The 23,569-nt window shown below is 42.6% G+C and overlaps 1 protein-coding gene and 1 pseudogene across 1 annotated transcript in view; both read left to right on the top strand.

Moving 5' to 3' along the window:
- DNER (delta/notch like EGF repeat containing) overlaps window positions 1-23,569 on the top strand; it is a 150,391-nt gene that overhangs the window by 84,269 nt on the left and 42,553 nt on the right. The window contains exons 5-6 of the mRNA XM_066620820.1: window positions 1,373-1,518; window positions 17,267-17,420. Coding sequence (XP_066476917.1) covers window positions 1,373-1,518; window positions 17,267-17,420 — 300 coding nt within the window. The remainder of the gene's footprint in view (window positions 1-1,372; window positions 1,519-17,266; window positions 17,421-23,569) is intronic.
- LOC136646943 (5S ribosomal RNA) lies at window positions 12,726-12,844 on the top strand (annotated as a pseudogene).

Here is a 23,569-nt window from a genome sequence, read left to right as displayed (position 1 = left end):
AGCATGTCTCCTGTTACATCAGACCATTCCCAAACATATACATTAGTATATGTGCCATCTTAACATCCTAGGGTTGGTTTTAGGCTAGTGCAGCAGTTCTGTCAGCATTATTTCTGTAAGGGCCAAACCACAGGTGATGCTCCATGTGTCAATGTGTTAGTTTCAGTTTTAAGTTTATTTATGTATGTAAACCACGCAGGACTGCAGCTTGGGACCACAGTGTGGAGGAGAACACAGCACACCTGCTCACATCTCACAAAGAGGCTAGCTGCTTCTTCTACAAATGAGCTCAGACTAAGGAACCAAGCCCAGGGCAGTTCTTATGTAGGAATAGTAGGTACACTCTTGGCCTTCCTGTGTTGGCTGAAATCCCTCTTCAGGCTGCTGTTGAGGGATGTCATGGGCCAGGAAGGCTCAGATCAGTTGGTCCTCAGCAATGGCAGGCAACTGAGTCCTGTTATCACTGTCCTTGGTTTGAGAACCTCAGCTTCTTACAGTGATGGACTTCCACAATTTGAAAAATGCAAGCTCTCCAGGTGTTGGAATTAGTTCCATGTCTTACCTAAGATGAGCCAGTACTAATCTATTTCTAAACATGAATGGAAGGTTAACAAATGAAAAATCTCTGAGCAAAGCTGCTGTCAGTATTGTCCCAACTGCATTTGTTCAGTGGATGCCTTATCTTCAAAAGCCTGGTAAAGGATCAGTCCTTCTCACTGCTCTCTGGTTCTTCTGGAGAATGTGTTCAGTACGTCCTGCTTAAATTCTTTTCAGCAACTCTTCTGCCCATTCTTTGAAATGAGCAGGGAATGGAAGAGAGAGGGATGAGGATGGAATTTTGAGTCTTTCTGTGTTTCCACTAGTTTGTTTCTATGATCAGTACTTCCATGTTTTCTGCATTCTGTGTATGTAAGGTGAAAATGAGATGTGATTTGGGAGATCCATGATATGATCTCCTAACTTTTGTTGTTGTTAAATTGTGGGGTACTGTGATGCTAGAGAAAGGCAGGGGTTAAACATCCCCCTCTGCTGCTACCTTATGCTCGTCCAAACCTGATGTTAATACAAAGGGCAAAAAAGGCAGACATCTTTTTACCTTGGGTTTACAGATTTTTGGAGGGAAGAGACCAATTTAGTGTGGGATAACTGCATGGGAGGAAGGGTTCCACCCTATTGAAAACACTACTTTTAACAAAACAAAAGGCCCTTGGGAGATTTGGCACTCATCTTCCGCATCATGTTTGGTCTGGCTCTGGTCACATGAGTGTGATTGACAGGAACCTTTGAATTCAAGATTTATTTTTATTTTTATTTTTTACAAAAAAGCATTGTAATAGTATAATAATATTGTATTTGGCCTTCTTTTCCTCAGGTTTTGTGAATGATTCTGTTGCCAAGTGCATTGTGGCTTTACGCTTGACTGTGGTCGTAAAAGTCAGCAGGTGCTTACCTGTAGAAAGTCGATCAGATGACCTCCAGTGTTCAGGAAAAGGAAGATGCATAACAAAACCATCTGAGGTAAGAGGAGCATTATGCCTTCATTGGGGAACAGAGTGGCAAGGAGGGATGATTCAGGCCCCGACTTGGCCTTATGGTAAAATTGCGTGGCACAGATAGTAGATAGTGCATGTAGAGGACTGCAGAGGAACTGGCAAAAGGCAACTGGAAAGAAAGCAGATTTGAGGACAAAGCTGATAGGACAAGGGATTAATGATCTGCAGGGTTATGTAAAGCTCTGTCAATGGCCAGAGCCAAACTGAATCCTTGTATATCAGTGCAGGCTTTTTTGTCTGAACCAAGCCCTGTCTACCTTTGATAAGGAGCAACTCTTTGAGATGCTGTGTTCTGACTTAGGTCCTAGCATTCTTTCAGTCTCTGAAGTGTCCTCTGGCATTCAAAGAGATTTGGGTGAATGCTGAGGAAGGCTTTGTTAGATAGTTTAGTTGCCTGCTTTGGGCTGTTGGATCCTGGGTTCGTGTTTGATAGAGCTCCTTCTTTCCTGTTCTGCTCCTGGTTTATTGAGAGTGGTTGGGTCCTCTAATACAGCATCTCCCATGTCTTTATTAGGGTCCAGTTATGGTACTGCTTCCGAGTGTGTGTCTGTCCTGCTAGGTAGGGCCCTGACAATTTCTTTTTTTTTTTCTTTCCCTGTCCCAGCTGATCCATGGTGATTGACATGGATCAACATATACCAGTTATGAAATATATACCGGTGTTGCTGTGGTCCCAACTGCCCTACATGTGTTCCTGACCATTTAATTTGGAACATGATCACCCACACAATGCAGACCATAGTACAGAACCTACCCCAGTGATCTGCCCTTGCTAATCCCATCTTCCCATCAACCAGCTTTGAGATGGCTGGCTAGGGGATGGGAAAAACTTATGGCAATGCTGCCAAGCAACATCTGAATGTAAATTATTAGATGTCATGCCACCTACCTTATCCTGCCTCTCTCCCCATCCTCCCTGGCGAGGCACAAAGGTGTTCCACTGTTAGGGATGGGGAACTATGGCTTGCAGAAGAAAGAGGCAATGAATGTGAATTTAATGGGAATAAACAAAAATTATACAACTATAAAGGTGTGTGTGTATGTGCGTGTGTGTACCTTACCTAAGACCTTATCTGTAAATTGTACTATATTAAAGCAATGGTTTTACCTGTGAAATCATTTGCAAAAGATGTGCTCTTAAAAACAAAGAAATAAGAATGTCTAAGGTCGAGCTCCCTCTGTGCACTGTTACCAGCAGTGCTTTATAAAACACAAGTAATATGCGCCCCTGTGGGAAAACCAATCATGTGTAGGGACCCAATGTCATGACTGTATAATCTGGTAGTGAAAGGCAAATAGAGACAAGGGTGAAGATGCATTCAGTTTACTAAAAGGTGCCTCTACTGAAAGTAGTTCACTCACACTTAATCTAGACAGTAGGAATCTACAGCTATCATTTTACACAGTAGTGGAGACCCAGAGAAAGCAATTAGAAGGAAGAGAAATTAGGAAAAAGGAAGTCCTTATAAGGTGAAGGGGCAGAAGAAAGAGGGGAAAAACATGGGGGGGAGAAGTGATTTATGGCTGTTAGCTGGGCTTCCAGAGGGACTGGGGAAGAAGAAAAATCTGGGCGTTTTGAATAGGGAAATGAAGGGGGAAATTAGTGAAAAGGTAAGGTTTAGGTGGTTCAAACCATGTCAAAAGACTAAAGCAGGAAGTGGGTCTCTGTAGCCTGAACTGAGAGCCTCAGGCAAGGGGTAAGCCAGAAACAAGCTGTGAATGAACTTCACCCAATCATGTTGGAAGAGCTAGTCTCTCCCACCAAACAAACACTCTTGACTGATGCACCAAGTCTCAGAAGACTTCCTGGATTGGTTAAGTGAATTTGTTTGCCAAAGAAGCCTGAGGTTGATTTCAGGCCTTCAGCAAAGAGTGAGAACATCAGAAAAGCTTTCACTCACAAACCCAGAACACTCATAGAATAAAAAGAAAAGCAGAGGCAAGCACTAAGTGCACAATCAATTTGATTTCACCCAAGAAAAAACAAGGAAAGATAGCAGGGATTTGGTGGATTGATACAAGGTTACCATTCCTGTTTTCTGCAAGGCTTGAGAGTGTTGTGTTGCAGGGATCGCAGTGGCAAAGGGCCAACTGAGCAAGTCTCATTGGGTGAAACAGGGCTCTGAAGCAAGCCCTTAACATACAAGGATGCAGTAGACTGGAAAGGGCTTGGGAACAGAGCTGTCTTTGTTCCTAGAGAGAGATGGTAAGGGTGCTTGCTTGGAGAGAGAGAAATGACTCAAGATGGTTGTCTGAACAGTCTAGGCTGGCTTCAGCAGTTTCACTACTGCTCTGGAGACAGAGAGCAGTGTGGAAAGGAAAGGGGGGTTGCAGGGTATTGCTGATCTTGGCTGCCATCTGTCATGGTGGTTCTTAGAAGAAGGCAGGAATAGGGGTGACACTGCAGTACCAGTGGGTTAATGCTCCACAGATGAACTGGAGAACAGGATAACAGGGAAAGAACAAGTGAAAAGCCAAGAATGGATTTGGAACAAAGAACCCGAGGCTCTAAAACCAAGAGTTTTTATAGATTTCTGCCCCATAGAATCCTATGGGATCCCTAGATTAATTTACTCAATAGGGAGACCTGCTATTCTTAGTCATGGACCTCTGTTGTGCTCTGCCTTGTTTTCCCACCCACCTAAGGGTACACCTAGTGGGATTGCTGTCTAGGAAGATTGGAGCTCAGTCATGGGAGGTGAAGACCATTGTGGGTGTGAAGCTTTTCCTTTGTTTTAAAGAAGTTGTTTTTTCCCAAATTCAGGAGTTCAAGAAGGTGGACAGGGTCAGAAAACACCAAATATGCTGTTCCAACCAGATTTAGAGCTGGGAAGGTTCTTCTGAGTTTTGGATTTCCATTTAAGGAATAAGTAAGGAATAAACAAACAATATAAATTTGGAAGAAATAAGCAAGGAGTAAGCAAGCTTGATTCAAATTTGGGTGGGCCCTTGTAATCTGTGGGGGGTTTCATTCTAGAAATCTCCACAGATAACAAATTCTGCAGATACTGGAGTCCCTGTGGGAGGCAAGGTGGCAGAACTGCAATTACTTACCTTGAGGTTGCTCCAGACCCATGGCCCACTCCTTAGGCTGCCTCATTTCCTCAGAAGGCGATTCGAAGGAACTTCTGGTTGTGTCCTGGAGGCATCCCAAGCCAAGCATCTGGGAGTTTGGCAGCAAAAAAGTTGGCTGATGACATGATGATGTTGTCACTGAACATTCCGGCATCATTGCCCAAATGTCCAACCCCTAAGCTGCCAAAGGTTGCAGACCCATGCTCTACACTCTTTCTTAGCTCTTCTTTTTCTCCATTCTTTCCCTCTTGGCTGACATCCTTCTTTTTTCCCCTTTCCATGCTTGTCTCTGACTTACAGTCAGGGCCTCTGAGAGGAATCTTATCAGGGGGTATAAGGTTTCTTTTGGGTCCCTTCCCAAAGAGGTAGTGGGTGAAACATAGTTTGAGGGGTAGCAATGGGGGGTGGGCAGAATGGGGGAAAAACAGGCAGGGGGAAAGTGGCAACAGCTGAAATAGTCTCTGGAAACCAGGTCTACCAGTCTTCCCAATGCAGAACTCAGGTCTACCTGCCTGCCCGGCATTGGCAGCTAGATACAGTAATACAGAAAACCCAAAACACTCCTAAGTCTCTCTAAAATCTTTCAAATATAGAAAATCATTGCAGGAGATCAGTATCATTGTATTTAGGCTCACCCAAGAATGGAAAGTGTCTTGTATATCATGGTTAGTGGATCCACAAGCCAAAGAGTGACTGTAACAGATCGCTTTTCTCCCAGATGTGACACTGTTAAGGAATGTATGCATTCCTGGGCCTGGTGTGTATGGTTTGCGGCAGTAGTCGCCACCATGCGCTCACGGTGATGCCCCCAGAATCTCGTGTGGACAGTAAGTCTGGGTGAGATTGGAAAATGTAAGATCCCAGGAAATTTCTTGGCCCCCTTTCTGACCCTGGGTCTGGGTACAAATTACCCCCTTTACCCCCCCCTCTCCTAGGCCCTGCCTACAGTACTCTCTCAAATCTCCACTAATCTTCCTTGCCCTCACTCCATTCCTCTCTCCTTTCTCTGCTTTCCCTCTGTTCCACTTCCCTTCTGTTTAAGTTCCCTTGCCCCCTCAGCCCCGCCCTTCAGCGCAACTTGTGCATCAGCCAGTACCTTGGGTAGTTCTGGCACTTGGCAGTGATGTCATTGCTGAGCAGGGAGTCAGAGAGCATCCCCTCATGCCTCGACATGACTGAGCTCTGCCATGGTTCATATCCTTACTGAAATTTCCAACCTCCTTATCTAAGGAAGAAGTTCTTTATGGGTTAAAGTTTTTACTGGAAGCATTTGAAGTCTTCAATTTATTAACTCATTAATATTTGGATTACATGGAGGAGGCAAAAATGGGAAGTGACAGATTGCAGTGCCTGTTCACCGGAATTTTTATTGAATCAGAACTCCCTGGAAGTAGAATTTAGATTTATAAAAAAGCAGAGAATGCATGCAAAGTCCTGTAATTTGACTGTACCATCATTGTACCTGGCACCTTTTCAGAGTTACTTACATGATATGGACAGTTTCATACTCCCAAAAAGAACAGTCTGAAATAGATAAGGAAATATATTTATAAAGGAGAAAAGACAGTTACATTTGAAAGATGCAACTGCTTGTCCCCAAATACTCTTTCATTCTAGGTGATTATTTTTTTATAAAAGTACTCATTGCAAAGACATTTTGAAGATTACAGTTGCACTTAAGAGGTGAGGTGTAAAGGAACCTATTGGTGGAATCCTGTGTACAATCTTACCTGTATAAAGCAAGAGAGTTACACCCCAATCCTTTGCTTGTTGATGCAAAAGGTTTACTTAGTTCAGTGGGAACCTTGGAGCTGTGCACAGGATTGCAGCCTTAGAAAAGTTAGGGATGTCTACCTGTTAAGAATGTTCCTTATTTTCCTAATGTTAAACTCTTAATTCAGGAATATCGAGTAGAACAAAAATATATTCATAATTTCATAAGGCAGATTTAAATGGATAATTTGAAAATGCTTGGGAGTTGGAATAGTTTGCCTGATAAAGTTGTAGAATCTCTTTCCATGAGTATTTATATAGAATGAAAAGATGAATGATTGTGTATTCAATTAAGATGATGGAATCAACCTACTGTAGGAATCATAATGAGTGATCCTTTTCCTGCCCCTGAAGAATTTATTTTGATATGATGAGTCTGCCTACATGTTTTATAATATTTTTTAAGAAGTGCTCTCTTTTATTTAGCAAATTTATTACATATAGAAAACATAATCACTTTTTTTTCAGTAGTATTTCTAAGTTCCATTTGTGACTATTGTTTTGTAGCTTCAATCAGACCTATTTCTGTTCCTGGACATTTCACAGTTCAAAGCATTGAACTGGGAGATAAGGTTTAATCAAGTCAGATAAATGTGTATGTTATCATCCTTCCTTAGCTCACTGGAAGAAAAAGAAGGTGATTTCATTAATAATAATAATAATAATAATAATAATAATAATAATAATAATAATAATAATAATAATAATAATAACAACTAGGTATTTGTATACTGCCTTTCTGGTCATCGGATTACTCCTCTGACTTTATTCAAGGCAGTTTACATAGGCAGGCATTTCTAAATCCCTCAAGGGGATTTTTACAAACATAGAGGTTCTCTCTTTCAAGAACCAGCAACATTTCAGATGGATCTTCCTGGTTTGGTCTCACTTCTGGCCTCCAGTTCTCCCACGCAGGCTGACAAGCAGCTCCATCTCTCACATGGAGGGCAACCAAGATGCTTCTTGCTCACACCAAGAGCAGGTGGAATCACTCAGCTGGGCTTGTCAGCTGCCTCAAGGTCTCGCCATTCTCAGCCGTTCAGGGAGCTACTGGTTCCTCGAACCAGCCCTCCTGCCCCATTTCATTACTGCTGCTGTCACGTAGAATAGCTCAGGCAGATTTCCTGGCACAGCAGGAGATTGCAGTCTTCTGAGGTCTTCTCATTGACCTTGCCACCAGAATTTGAAACTGTGAGATATTCAGAAGTTGTTTGGCCTTCAGTGTCAACATTTATTAGTGACGAGAACCCCAGTAAAGTATTTATATAGAAAGCACAGATAATAGCAGCAGGTTCCTCATATACTAGTGAAGATGTGCAAATTTTCAATTAGAACAGGGGTGTCCAAAGTTTTTGGCTGGAGGGCCATATCATCTCTCTGACACTGTGTTGGGGGCCGGGGGGGGGAGAATTAATTTACATTTAAAATTTGAATAAATTTGCATAAGTTTACATAAATAAATATATTAAAGATGAACTTATATGAATGAATGAAGGTCTTGTAATAGCTCAAGGCCTATAAAAGGCCTTGCACAAAGCAAGGCTGGCCTTTCCTTTGCTGCTTCTGCTGCATCACAGACATGAAACAGCAAGCAGTGGAGGGAGCCTTCATCCCACAGCTCACGCGAGAGGTCAAACAGTCGCCCTAATGCTGAGAGCAGTTGCGTCGGGCCAGTGCGGGCTCTAACAAATCTCTGGAGGGCCAGAGGCTCATTGGAGACTAGGGGCTCCTTGAGGGCCGCATTGAGAAGCCTCGAGGGCTGCATGTGGCCCCAGGGCCGGGGTTTGGGCACCCCTGCATTAGAACATGACCCTGGAAGCGTAAGAAGAACATGCCACTGACTTGCCTGCTGTGCAACAATCAAAGCCATTATCAAATAAACATGGCATGGAAGGTTTGTCTATGGAAAATACATGAAATTGGAGGAGATGCTTCAGAGGAGGTGAATTTGTTGCACTAAGTGGTGCAACACACATAGGTGCACACTGAGGTGCACACACATAGGCATGAAGGCCCCTAGAGAAAAACTACGCTTATAACCTTATGGATATGTTCTTGCCTTATTCCGTCACTTCCTTTCAACCAGCTTTTCCTTTTCCTTTTCTTACCTGGAGTGAACAAAATGGAGTCTGTCACTGCAGACTAGACTGGGACACATGCTGTGATTCTGCTGTTTGTCAGTTTCCCTCTTGCACTTCCTTCCACAAAGTGCCATGCTTGAGTTCTAAAGAGTTTGGGGATGTGTTTGGAGACCCTTGGAAAGGGAAAGTTTGAGAGAGAGAGTGGGATATAAATTTTGTAAATACAGGCCCAACCTTGTTATACACTGATTTTTTATACATGGATTTGACTCAACACGAATGGCCACTGCAAATGAGAAGGAATGTGCTGATCCCTGGAGAAGGGGAAAAATGCACCCCTTTAAAACCACAGTTTAAAAAAAAACTGCTTTCCTTACTGTTGTAGAGAGACAGTCATGCAAGTGATCATTCCACTCTTCAGCTGAGCCAGGCAAAGGCAAGGGGTCCTTTGCATTTCTAATTGCTGACTGCCTCTCTACAACAGTAAGAAGCTGTTTTTAAACCACAGTTGTAAAGGTACGTACTTTTTAATTTTTTAAAACTGCTTTTATATATCACATTTTATAGTATCAGCAGGGAGTCCCAGAATCAAACCCCTGTGGATGTCGAGGCAGGACCTTATTCCATTTGGAGCAATGGAGGGGCAAGAAACCTGGAAGTGGTTCTTTAAATCTATTTTTCCACTGTTTTTTTCATCCATGGATTTTTTTTTTATGCATTAGGGGTTCTGTTCCAGAATAATAATAATTCTGGATTCTGGATAATAAGAATAATAATTCTGGATAATAAGGGATGTCCTGTCAATAAAATGACAATTGTGCTCATGCAGATACTTGCACCTTTGACTTGCATGGATCTTGGTCCTGGCAAACTTCCAAGTATTTTCTAAAACCCTGTGTCTGCCCAGTGCTTTCACCTGCATATCATCTAGGCCTAACAGTTGGCAAGCATGTCTAAAACCCTATACTAGAACAGTTGTAGCCCAACTACATTGTTTTTAGCAAAGACTTCACTACATCTCTACATGAAAGCCTCATGCAATTATTTGTTAATTAACCAGACAGTGCAACCCTATGCATGTTGTTCTCATTGAGTTCAATGAAGAACTCAATGAAGTAATTCTCATTGAGTTCAATGACACTTATTCCTAGAGAAATATGTATAGCAGCATTTCTCAAAGTGTGCTGCTAAGAGCCACGGGGCTTTCTGAAACCCCTGAAACACGGGGCTTTTCTGAAACACATAATTGGCTGCCATTTGCTTGGTACTGAGCCACTCTGTGCATGAACCTGTGCTCTGGGCCTCTGTGAAAGTCCATGCATACACTGGTAGGGCTCCCCAATACACCATTTAAGAGCATAATGGGCTCTGGAGACCAGAACTCCATTGAGAACTGCTGGTGTATAGGATTGCAACACTGATCACTGTTCTGTCTCATCTGAATACTTCCTTCACCCCAAGCATTCAACAGACTTGGCTTAAAGATTATGCTGATAGGCTGACTGCTCTTGTAGAAACTGTCACAAAGTTAGGCCCAAATCCTAACCCACTTTCCACTACTGGCATAGCTGTGCTAATGGGATGTGTGCTGCATCCTGCAGTTGAGGGGCACTCATGAAGGCCTCCTCAAAATAGGGGTGTGCTTGTTTCCTTACCTAGGAGTTGCATTGCCCTTATGTTGATGCTGGAAAGTGGGTTAGGATTGTGCCCTGAGTCTACCAAATCATAAATTCTTAGACAACTTATGCTGACCTTTGGTGGGAATAAAAGCATGTTGTTTTCGGTCTTTTTCCATAGTGACTGTCCTAGCGTATCCATTTTTCATGTTCCTTTTAGTCTATTTACCTGGCTAGAGGCAGGAAAATTTGACTCTCAGCCAGTATGAACAGTGCAGTTTAATCAGCTGGTTTGTGGGAAGTGCAAGCTTAATTGGGCATGAAATCGTTTGCCACTGTTTTCCTCACCTGAGAGATGCCCAGAAATGGCTCAGTAATTTTTCTGTATATGTAGCAACCCACTGCCAAAATTGTATGCTTTTTATGAGTCAGCATCAGATTTTCTCTTCAGATCTCTTCAGATTATCAGATCTCTCGATACCGAGCTAAACAAGCGCATCGGTAAAGCAACTACCACGTTTTCCAGACTCACAAAGAGAGTCTGGTCCAACAAGAAGCTGACGGAACATACCAAGATCCAGGTCTATAGAGCTTGCGTCCTGAGTACACTTCTGTACTGCAGCGAGTCATGGACTCTTCACTCACAACTGGAGAGGAAACTGAACGCTTTCCACATGTGCTGTATCCGACGCATCCTCGGCATCACCTGGCAGGACAAAGTTCCAAACAACACAGTCCTGGAACGAGCTGGAATCCCTAGCATGTATGCACTGCTGAAACAGAGACGCCTGCGTTGGCTTGGTCATGTTGTGAGAATGGATGATGGCCGGATCCCAAAGGATCTCCTCTATGGAGAACTCGTGCAAGGAAAGCGCCCTACAGGTAGACCACAGCTGCGATACAAGGACATCTGCAAGAGGGATCTGAAGGCCTTAGGAGTGGACCTCAACAGATGGGAAACCCTGGCCTGTGAGTGTTCCGCTTGGAGGCAGGCTGTGCAGCATGGCCTTTCCCAGTTTGAAGAGACACTTTGCCAACAGTCTGAGGCAAAGAGGCAAAGAAGGAAGGCCCATAGCCAGGGAGACAGACCAGGGACAGACTGCACTTGCTCCTGGTGTGGAAGGGATTGTCACTCCCGAATCGGCCTTTTCAGCCACACTAGACGCTGTTCCAGAACCACCATTCAGAGCACGATACCATAGTCTTTCGAGACTGAAGGTTGCCAACAAGGATCAGATTTTCCTTTTTTGCATTTGTTTAGGTTTTCAGCATGTTCTTTTCTTTGCTTTTTATTTTATTCACTGTCCCTTCTGTTTGTACAGCCCACGCTTTCAGTCTACGAAGCATGTTCTTAAAAAATTCAATACATCTTCTACCATATCCTAGCATTAGTGGCTATAGTCAGCATAAAGATTATCCCATAAAGTTTGATGATTATTATACCATTATGGTTCAAAGGTATCTGCATGCACAGTAATTCACTATTTTCAATTCATCTTAGTTTTACTCTGCCAGAAGCACTGTGAGCATGATTAAATCGGGGAATAGTAAACCAAGAATTGTTGGACCATCTGTATTAGAAAAACTGTGGAAAGAATGAGTTAGGGAAAACTAGTCCTTTTACCCACTGACAATTGGGAAGTATTGTGGAGTCAATGTTGTATTGTCTAATCCTCAGGTATATCAGTGGAATTGTGTGTCTGTTGTATGACTTTATAGTTTCAGATCTGTAATGTGATGGACAAACCACGCCTCTGCAAAGCAAGGGATGGAGGAATATATTTTGTGAGCAATGGCATTAACGGTCATCATTACTTGACTGGAATAATTTCTGCAGATTGTAATGCTTGGGTGCATTACAAATGAAATACAAATTCTTTGAAAAGTTCTCCTGTTGAGAATATTAACTGAGCTTCTGAGCATATGCAGGTCAGAAATGAGCCCTAGAAGATGCGCTTTTCTGAAATAACTGAGCATTTGGTAGGGATGTCAGTTGTCTTGGAAACTCTGTATCCCAGTGTTTGTTCCACCTGGGATGCTGGCATAAGCATGATCAACTGTAGCACAGATATTTACCACCTCAGACTGTATATGGGAGTTTTACTTGTTTGAATGCAGTGTAAAGTATAAGCCTTCTCCTTAATGGGAATGTTTTCCTCACAGAAATCCCAGAAGCACTTTCCCACCAAAAGGGGTGGGAGTTTTCCTCTGAAGCTATGCTCTTCCTGTTTTGGGCATACACTCTACTGTAATTTCCCACCCCAACTGTCATGGGACGTTTTCACCCCACGCTGCTCTCCTCCCCCCGTTTTCTAGACTTCTGTTTTTCAACCAAGGACTTGGGGTTTCCCTTTTGGAAAAATGTACTCCCCTCCCTGCTTTTGCAGAACAGGCTGACATAACTGATGGAAAAAGAGGGTCTAGGGTTTATGTTAAGCAGACTCATAAAGCAAAAGATGTTTTTTTCCTTAAGCAACCCATCAATCCCTGCTAGATTGCTACTGGGATTAAAGTAGGACCAGAGGCAGAAAAAATATTTCAGAGAAAAAATACTTCTAGTTCAGAAGCATGTCCATCTTTGTTGGTTGTATAGGTCCTAAACTTTGGAACATCGAATCCTAGAGCTGTTCATTTGCATTGTTACCCTGCACATACCCGATCTCATCTGATCTCGGAAGATAAGCAGGGTCAGGCCTGGTTAGTACTTGGATGGGAGACTGCCTGGGAATACTGGGTGCTGTAGGCTTATACCATAGTCTTTCGAGACTGAAGGTTGCCAACCAGGTGTGTGATATTTCATGGGATGGTAGACTCCATGTGCCTGGTCAGAGCTGAAAGAGAGAGGTCTGCATGCTTGGAGGATCAAGAGGGGAGAGAGAGAGAGAGAGAGAGAGAGAATAGATGAGAAGAGAAGAAGGAAGCCAGACAAAGGCATAGCCCCACAAGGGAAAGAGGGACATAGTAGAGGTCTCAGGGCCCAATCCTGTCCAACTTTCCAACAGAGATGCAGCCACGCCAACAGGGGATGCGCTGCATCCTGCAGGGGGGGCAGTCACAAAGGCCTCCTCAAGGTTCCTTTATTTTGGGGATGCATTGCAGCTGCATTGGCACTGGAAAGTTGGATAGAATTGGGCCCTTTTGGGGTAGTCTCTTAGGGCCCAATCCTGAGCTTGGTGTGCCAGCTCATCGCCAGCGTGCACTGTCACCAACGTGCCATAAGGCATGTTTGCAGGCCCTAGTGCCAGTGCTAGCCCAGTACTGGCTGGCACTGGGCTAGCACTGGGTGAGCACCAGAGCTCTGCCGCTCAGCGGTCATGTGAACCTCCAAGCAGCGGGGAGGTGGGGGGAGGTGGGGGGAGGCGTTCTGGGGTGAGGGGAGATGGAGGGAGGGTGGGGAGAGGGTGGGGAGGAGGCATTCCGAGGGAAGGAGCAGGGCAGGAGGGAGGCCCTTGATTCTGCCCGACATGGAGACTTGATTCTACGCCGACGTTTTTGGCGACGTAGAATCGAGTAGTCCCATTGCAGGGCTACTTGCTTTTCCCCGGGGAAGGGGACAAAAGTCCCCTTCTCCTGAGGGGCCGCTGGCGGCTGCCTGGAGCATATAGGATGTGGTGGCAACCGTTTTTGGTACTGCTGCAGCCCCACGCGCCGGGCAGCTCAAGTTTGGGCTATTAGTTCTCTGGATCGAACACTGTTCCCTTGGGCTTGAAGGCAACGTTGTACCTATTTTCAAATGGTAATAAGTCACATGTATGTAGCATTTGGTTTATGTTTGATAAATTTGAAGGTACTATGAAGAGGGGTACTGTGGTGAGGGATAATCATTTCCCAAATAACTCCATTTCAGAGAGTGCAGCACCTTAAGAAGATCTTTGAAATTAGCCAATTTTATCTGTTTAAAGGAGTGTTCCCTGGGAAAGGAGAGGAGGGGAGGAAAGACAGGGATTTTCCAAGGGGCACTCTGGTTTCTTTTAACATAGTGTGTCCTTGGAGCTTTATTGCATTTGGTAAGGAGGGCTGGAGCTGCTGAACAGACCTTTTCTGCTTGGTTTTTAATCTGATTTGAAAATGAATATGAGGGGGAGAGGAGTCTTATAAATTTTGCTTGTTATCTAAAGAAAGCTTCATGAGCCGCTGAAATTTTTTCCACAACAGCTTCTTTATAAAATTGGGCTGTAAGGCTCTTGGCTGTCCCAAACTCTGACTGGAAACCTAGACTGGAACTTATAGGATTTAATTTTATTCTGCTTTCATGGATGTGCTTTTATTGTCCTTTTGCAGATTCTCTTTATTTCCACTGCCTTTATTTTATGCTTACTTTCATTACTTATGGTTTGTTTTAATTTTTAACTTCTTGTGAGCTACCTTTAGCATCTCCCTTTGGCAGGGGAAACACATTCAAGGCAGTTTAAAAGCTTAAAACTAAAATGTTTATGATAAATAAAAAATTTACCATTATCTCTATTCAAAGTAGCTGACTTTCTGGAAAAGAATTTCTTGCTAGCACTGTTCGAAGGCTATATGGCTTAAAGAAAAACTATTGTTGTTGTGCTATTTTTCTTTTCTACCGACTCTCTTCGGTTTCAAATGTTTCAGTTGTGTAGCAAAGAGCAGATGCACAATTATGTTTCAGTCCTTTTCACTGCATCTTATAACATTTGAAGAATGAACTTGCACAAGAGAGATTCATGGACTAGTTGAACATGTAGCTCGTGCTTCTCCTTAAGAGGGAAATATATGAGTTTCCTTTTTCAACATTACAGCAAGATGGGGTGAAAAAATGTCACTGACTGCTGTATATGCTGTGTATGTATGAAACATATACATGTGGCACCTGTTTATCTGTGGATTATACATCCGCAGATCTGGCTCAATGTATTAAGCCAGACCCAGCTCCTCCTGAGCCCTCCAAAGGAGACCAAAGGTGTTCCCAGGCCTCAGAATGCCTTAAAAGGCAAAAGGGAAACCAGAAGTGGTGTTTTTTTGTCTCTCCAGGCTATTCAGGGGCCCAGAGAGGCAGCGGGGGGATGCGTGTTGCCTCTCTGGGCTTCAGAAAGCCCTCTGGAGGTTCGGTCCCCTTTGGAGGGGTTAATGGGGTGAGGATTGCAGATTTGAATATCTGCAAAATTTGGTATCAAGCGGGGGGGGGGGTGTCTGAGAACAGATCTCCCATAGATACCGAGGCCTCATCTGTATATGAAACGCAGTCCATCTGAAATTTTTGATCTGAATTTGATATGATGAAACTCTTAGGGAACCTTAGGGAAACTTGTAGGAAGTTTCACACACAAATGCTAAGACCTATATGTTACCCAACAGCATTTGGGGAATGGGAGCCTATGCTAGAAGATGTACAAGTTTTTGAGCACTTGTGCGTGAAACTTGGCAAAGAACTCTTTTATCATATTAATTTTTTACCTATAAAGAAAATTATTGTTGACCTCTTAGAAAACCATTGTGAGTTACTGCTGGTTAATTTGACTTCATTTTGTGTTCTGAGGGGTGTTCAGAAGATCAGTAGTGTGGATGTATTTGAATGTTTTGCATTCTTTAATAATCACCACACTTTTGTTCATTCACATCAGTAGTTGTCATCCAGTCACATCAATAATACACTATTAGACTCAAACTGCAACATGAGACCTACTGCTATACTGTACTATTCAATTGTTGCTTTTTCCCTCTGTTTCATTCTCAAAAACAAATTGTGATGCTGCTAGTACAATGCTGTTTAGTCTGTGTTGTGACCCACCTATGGGTCCCAGCCGGTCTATTGAAGATTAGTGACTTAGACTGCAATCATGGTATCCCATTTTGAGACTAAATTTTATTGAACCCTGTGCATCCAAGCATAGGATCAGATTTCATAGCTGTTAAATAGCAGGTGAAAAGTTCAAGGGTTTTTGCATGCACTTGTATACACACTCACCTGGGAGTAAGTCCCACTGAACATAATGACATGCATAGCACTGTAAGAATATTTTTCTATGAATGTTAAAGATTTAAGTCTGAATCCTGTTCCAATTTTTACAGTTGGAAGAACAGAAACAGGCTAAAAAAAATTTAAGATACAAGAATGTTCTACTACAGTGGTTCTCAAACTGGTGGGTCTTGTAAAGATCCCCTGGCCCCTTTAAGGGGTGGGGGGCAAGGACAGCGAAACAATCCCCAGGATCGCATTGCTAACAGAGGTGGAAGGGAGATACTTTTACTTAGTAAGTAAAAGCACTGCATCTTAGTAAGTAAGTTTACTTGGTAAGTAAGTAAAAGCACCTGTAAGTAAAAATACAGGTTGAGTCTCACTATTCGACAGGGTTCCATTCCAAGCACTCTCCTGGATGGCAAAAAAACTATAGCAAATCAATTTAAAAAACAAAGTATTTTTGCTCTGGTGATTTAAAAACAGCCTTGATGACCTTTGTCATGCACAAAGAGGCAATCAGTTTCATTCACTAGGAGGCAGCAATCCCTCCCTTCACCAGGAGCCCCAGCAAGGAGGAAAGAATGGAGAAGGTGATAATCGCTGCCATTTAGCTTTCTTTCACGTACTCAGGGAGAAGGGAGGAGTGAAGCCTGCAGAGAGGCTGCCCTCAATGGCATTATTCAACAACTGTTTTACTTTAATTTAAAGGGCCCTTCTCATCAGCTTTGAGATAGAAAAATCTGTGAATACTTAGGTTGTACCTGTAATCACTTGTATGACTGTCTCTCTGCAACAGTAAAAAGCAGTTTTTTAAACTGTGATTTTAAAGGGGTGCATTTTTCCCTTCTCCAGGAATCAGCACATTCCTTCTCCTTTGCAGGGCTCATTTGTGTTGAGTAAAATCCGTGTATAAAAAAATCCGTGTATAACAAGGCTGGACCTGTACCCCCCCTTCAACCCTCATTACCAACGCGGTCCTGGGGATCATGTTACTGCCCTCACTCCCTCCCCTGCAAAGAGGGAGATAAAACTCCTGGGAAATTTGAGAACCACTGTCCTACTGAACAAAATCTAAATTTTATTTCAGTTGTTTTTCCTAAGAGACACTGTAGCTTTTTGTAATTAATCATTTGCCGTTAACTCCTCTTTTCTCTAAGCATATCTTATGTATCTCGTTTCTCAGTAAAGATCGTGACTTAGAAAGAAGCATTGATGTTTCATAATAAAATGGTGTGCTTGTTTTAGGCAACTTTCTTCTGTGACTGTGAAGATCAGTACATGGGGGCTTTCTGTGAAGAATTTGATGCCTGTCAAAGCAGTCCCTGTCAGAACAATGGAACCTGTGTGGACACTGCAGAAAAACATGAAGGGAAGAACTTCACCTGCGCATGCCTCACTGGTATGTCTTGTGTTATGCTTGGAATAATGTAGTTTTGCACAGTGTCTAAGCTTTTCCTTTGCAGAACATCCTGCATCTCTTGAGAGTGAGAGAGAACAAAGTGTGTATTTGAATGAATACCCACCAGTGCCTTGTTAAGAAGTCATTGACATATGGGGCGACAAGTGGACCTGAGCTGGAGTGGGGATGCTGCAGAGGCAAGGTCTCCTCTAGCCATCCCTGAAGAGCCACAGAAACCAGCCAGGGAAGCTATGCAATCCTCAGGAAAAACCCAACACACTGTGCAATGTATAGCATAGTAGCCCTAATGGGGAGCTGCAGCCAATGGCTCATTAGGTCAGAATTTTCCAGGGCTGGTGCAGTGGTGCCAATGGGGCATGTGTTGCAACCTTTGGTGGGGTGGCAGTCACAGAGGCCTCCTCAAGGTAAGGGAACATCTGTTTGCTTATCTCTGGGCTGCATTGCAGCTGCACCGGTGCTGGAAAGTTGGTTAGGATTGGGCCCTAAGAATGATTTGGCTATTTCATATAGGAAGAAAGTTCCAAGGAAATCAGGTATAGCCCTGAAAAGCTGCTTTGTTCCTCAGGCATAGGACTGTGTTACATCTGCAATAATATATGTGTAAAGGCAAAGTAAAGGCAGTCTGCAAAGCAGTCTATAAAAAAAAAAAACACATGCAAAAGTGCATAGAGATCAGCAGGTAAAGGTAATGTAATCAGGTTAAGACTGGGTAGATGGAAGCAAAGGCCATCTACAGTAGTCAATACATAGTTGTGATCAGGCTCTTTCCCTGCTCGGTTAGTGGCCAGCCTAACCACTCTTTGTTTATGCAAGTGTAGGTGTGGTAGAGAAGTGTTGCAGTTCTTCACTGCTTTGGGAGGCACCCAAGGCTTTTGGGGCCTTGTTGCCTGAAGGAGTGCAAAGAGCACTGAATGAAGTTGAGACATGGGCTGATGTAGCAAGGAATCAGAGCAATGAATGAGACATGGCAGACAGGGATTCAAATGGTAGAATGCAGGGAAAGCAGAGCCAGAAGCAGGATGGACTGAAATCAAAAAAGAGTGTCCCGAGAGAGTCCAGAGAGAGTCTGCCTCTGGCCAGCCTTCTGCAAGCTTTATTGACTCTTAAACACATGAAGCAATATTTGATAGTTACAGCTAGCTGGCTCTGACTCTAGCTAACCGCAATACATTCCTACATATGATAACATCCTGTTGTTCAGGCACTGGGCTTAGACACTCAGCATATCACCAAGGCCAAGAGTTTGCTCTTACGCAGACGCAGGCGTGAATGTTGTCGTTTGCCACATACTAAAACTAAGCCCAGCGCCTGTGCATAATTACTACAGAGAAGAGCACCCTAGAGTTGCCTCTTCCTCTGGTGAAAATAGGAAGCTACCTTATGCCTAGTCATGCCGTTGGTCCTTCTAGCTGTGTATTGCTGACACTGGCTCCAAGGATTCAGACATGTATTTTTCTCTTCCCTGCCCAGAAATGCCAGGGATTGATCCCTGGGAATTTCTGCATGCAAAGCTGGTGCTCTTCTACTGAGTTGAGGTCCCTCTGGCCCAGGACCCAGTGTCCATACCCTCTGGAAATTCACTATAATGAAATTATGCAAGTACTAAAATGGATTTCATGTATATTACAATTCCATGTCAATATTATTTTACTGCATTTTTCAGTCTTTTCCCAGTGTCATCTTTATTTTAACTTTATGCATCTTCTAGACAATAAATGTTAGTATATATTAACTTTTGGATTTTATTTAAGCACTGTCGGAAAGCAGATGTAACTTCTCTGTGCACGCATGTCTTCATCTCTTATGCTTAATAGAAATATGCAGATATATTCAAGTATATCTTTGACAAGAAAATATGTAAATACAGTTAAGTAATGTAAATTCTATTAACTGCAAAGTACATTTAAGAAGATAAATTAATCTGTAATTGAACTTGAGTTACTCAAATAAGCTGTATTTGAGGTCAAGGTCATAGTGAGTGAAGTATATTCTAGATTCCTTCAGTGGGAATGAATATAGATTGACCCACAGCATTGTCTGAGACTTGAACAAAATCAGATCACTCCTCACTCATTGCAAATGGGTTTTAAATGTTGCTTCAGTTATTCTTCTTTTAAATGAATTTGGTCTTTTCTTTCAAAGCTGTTGCAGTTGTTTGGAATTACTTGTTACAGCTGAAATGTTTAAGATAGCACTCATTGTGTGCATTGTTACCAGCAGCACTTTTTAAAAACATAAGTAATATGCCATGCCAATGATACACTAGCTCAATTTTGAGAAGATAAACTATCTTGCCATTCATGTTATGAGGGACAAAAAATTATCTGTGCACGGTTGTTTGTGCAAAATGCTCCCTTTTTGTGCCGGGTACCATTTTACCATAGTTCCCATTGCCAAGATTCCCATTGGAGAGGGCAGAGAGGTAAACCCATGTCATGCATTTTATCATTTGAGCTGTAGTCTCCCTGGCAGAGGATTACAGGTGGGCCTCTGGATCTGCGGATTATCTGCAGACCCACGTTGAGCCTGACTTGGCCCAACCTGTCACACCCCCCCCATTACAGCCAAAAAACTGCTACTTCTGGGTTTTTGGAGGAGGGGGCTGTAACGACCATTCAGAAGCCCACAGAGGCTGGGGGGGTGGGAACAGAGGCAACTGAATGGCTGTGCTTTTCTGAGCTCTTGGAAAAGCATGCTATTTCCTCCAAAAAAAACAAACCATGGGTCTGAGGAGATCCGAGGAGCTGTGATCAGGAGAGATTCGATCCTACAGATGGTGTACGGTTTCGGAGAGGAAGGGTCCAGCCAGGGGCTGTTTTTTCTCCAAGGAAACCCAGCCATCAGTGTTCTTGTTGGTGAGAATTCATGTTGCAACTAAGCTGAAGACCCCAAGCAGGAAAGGACTTTGGAAGAACTGAGTGTTGTTTTGCTGTGTGTGTCTGGCATTGATTGATTAATTGACTTCCTGATTAAACTTTTGCCCCAGGGGAAAAAGAAGGAGGGGCAGGTTTTCCCCCTCTGGGAGGAGGAAGAGGGTGGAGACTTTCTCCGCTCATTTGTTTGCTTCTGTGAGAAGATCAGTCTAGAATACTGGAGATAGAGCAAAACCAATATGATGGAGAGGCAACTTTAATGGAAATTCAGATGGAGAGTGCAGCTCGAGCAGTGAGAATACAAAATGTAACAGAACAGAAAGGGGAAGATACATGATGTTTGATTGATGATTTAATATCAGAGTGGATCGACACGCCAACAGAGGAGATACTCATGGATCTGGATTCAGCTAGAAGAGCGAGCATTTTTTATCTAAGAATACATGAATTGCCAAGAGAAATCCATGTGAAATTTATCAGAACTTTTTACAGAGTTAAAATATTGAAGATCTCACAGGAAAAGGAATGGATGGTGAAGGGTAGCAAAGTGAAAATTCGGAGACATGTCCCATGGAGAGTGAGAAAGAAGAGAAAAGAATATGAAGAGCTAGCAAAATTCTTAAGAGGAAAGCAAATACCATATAGATGGCTACTCCTGGAATGTATGTTTTTTCAATTCCCGTCACAGAGAGATACGTAATATAAATTCAACAATGAAAGCAGAAAATTTTTTAAGTACAGTGATGAAAGGTGAGACGAGAAATGAAGAAAATGAGGAAGAGGAACTGAGAAGAAAAGAACTAGAAAGTGTAGAAATGGAGCTGGAAGAAAAGAAATCAGATGATTCAGAGACAATTGAGGAATCAGAGAAGGAAGAAACTAGAGGGGCAAGGAGGCACTCACCGATAGTAACAAGAAGAAGACAAAAAGAGAAGGTGAATAATAAAAAGAAACATGATGGTTAAGGGAGGATGGAGTATTTACTCTGTCAATATAAATGGCTTAAATTCACCTCCAAAAACGAAAGAAAGTCTTCCTTCAATTGTAAAAGTTATTTGCTTAATATTACCTTAGACATAGATAAAGAAAATGATGTGTATTTAGTTATTATGATACTAACTGCTGCAAGGATTTTATATGCTAGAAACTGGAAAGATATTAAAATTCCAATGAAAGATGAATTAATAGAGAAAATAATGAATGTGGTGGAAATGGATAGGCTTACAGAGATTTTGGATCAACAGCGTAAACCGACAGAGAGAGAGCAATGGAGACCATGTTATGCTTGGTTGAAAATGAAGTTGTAGATATATGAGATAGGGCATTTAGATGAATATATTGTATACATGATATATTATACAGAATATGATATGATTAAGAGGCTAAACTAGAAGAGGAACAAGATTAGACGATATGTATTGATTAATTAGATATATTGATATATGATTGCCTACACCCTCCAACGGTGTGTTTTTATGGTTTTTTGTTGTTGTGTTGTGTATTGAGTTTGTGTTTGTTATGTGTTTGTTTTTATTTGTTTGTTTTTATTTTGGAAAATAGTAATTAAAAAAAGAAGAAGCCCACAGAAGCTGCGGGAAAATGTGCATGGCCTTTGTGGGCTTCAGAAAGCCCTCCAGAGGCGACCAGAGCACAGCTCTGCTCCCCTTCGGAATGTCTAGAGGGCAGAAACATTGGATTTGCTCATCTGCGGTTTTCAGTACTCACGGGGAGTTTGAGAACTTATTCCTTGCGGATACTGAGGCCCCACCTGCATGTACAGGGGTTGGTGTGCTATGATTGGCAGTGCTGTGTATTCTACCTGTAGAGGTGTTTGTTTCTGGTGAGTAAGATAGGTTTACAGCTTAACTCCTACCAAACACAGTGGGCTCACTTCTGAGTAAAGTAAAAACAGTGTTTTCAAACACCTCTGCCTACCTCTGTAGCCTATTGTAGGAAGGTGGGCAGGTTGGGGGGTGGTAGTATTTCCCCATTGTAGTGTTTCTCCCTTCCCCATTGCTCTCTGTGGGTTACTCCCACCTACGCTTGCTCTGTTGTTGGCAAAGTGATTTTCCTGGCATCGGCAAGTATACCCTCTGATGAGGGGTCAGGATATGGCATATGTTGATTCCTTCTCGTTCCCAGGTCCTTCCCACATTATGCCTCAATCTACTTCCTCTTCTGGCCTCTCTACCAGTAGAGTTGCACTAGCTTCCAAGTTACATCAAAGTGCATTTTCCCATGTTGCACTAACGTCTGTTGTGTGGTTATTGGCAGGTGAATTTCTGCAGCAGTGGGGTCACTATCATGCTGGTGTACGTGAAGATACACTGGCGAATTGCAAGATTAGGATTGGCCCTATTTATCTTCTTACTGATATGCCAAGGATAACCTTTTCTTAAAAAAAAAAATACAACTCCATAAATAGTACAGGTGTCATGTGTTTGTTTTCATAAAATGAACTGTAAGTTTTTAAAACTGTGAAATGGTCTGCTCAAACGACTATAAAAAGAAATCCAGAAGTCCTGTTTGAAGCAAGTTATTTTTAGGAAGCACTGATATCACAGTTTGAGTTTTATTCAGCAGATGTTTTCTGTCAATCTGGCAACTTTTATTTTGGCTTTCCATTTTGTTTAAATTCATTATTTTCACATTTGGAGGAGGAATATTTAAATACTGGATTTCTTTTTATAGTTATCCTCAATCAATATCAATGGAGGAGCACGAAACCTGAAAGTGGGTCCTTAAAACTATTTTTCCACTGATTTGGTATCCACTGATTTTTTTTTTAAAATCCAGAACTGTTACAGTGACCCTTGGGGGATCAACCAAGCCCCCGGGCTAGGTTGCTGGATAAGTGCAGGAAAGAATCAAGGAGCCAAGGAAGAGACGAGAGACAGACTTTTAGATTCAAAGCAGAGAGAGAGAAAAGCTGATTCTACTAGCCTCCTGCATTTTTATTGTACTTGCAACATTAACAGCTACATTCAGTTCTCAGATAAAGCCACATTAGAATCTCATACAGGGGTGAGAACAATGGGTGCTTCTTCACAGAGTGCTGTATCAGCTATTGTCACACTTCAGCCTGGGAACTAGCATCCCTGTCGGTTTGCCAACAAGGGAGGGTTTGCCCGCAATTGCCATCGCACCAAGGCTTTCTGTGTGCTTCTGCTTAAGCACTTAAAAACACCACATTGTCCCCCTTTTTATTTATTTAAATTTTGAGATAGCATTTCATGAAATCAGTGTAGGCTTTGT

Source organism: Tiliqua scincoides, chromosome 3, assembly GCF_035046505.1.
Source record: "Tiliqua scincoides isolate rTilSci1 chromosome 3, rTilSci1.hap2, whole genome shotgun sequence".
Classification (NCBI taxonomy): domain Eukaryota; kingdom Metazoa; phylum Chordata; class Lepidosauria; order Squamata; family Scincidae; genus Tiliqua; species Tiliqua scincoides.
The sequence above is the reverse complement of the archived record's forward strand: the minus strand, read 5'-3'. Positions and strand labels throughout refer to the sequence as shown.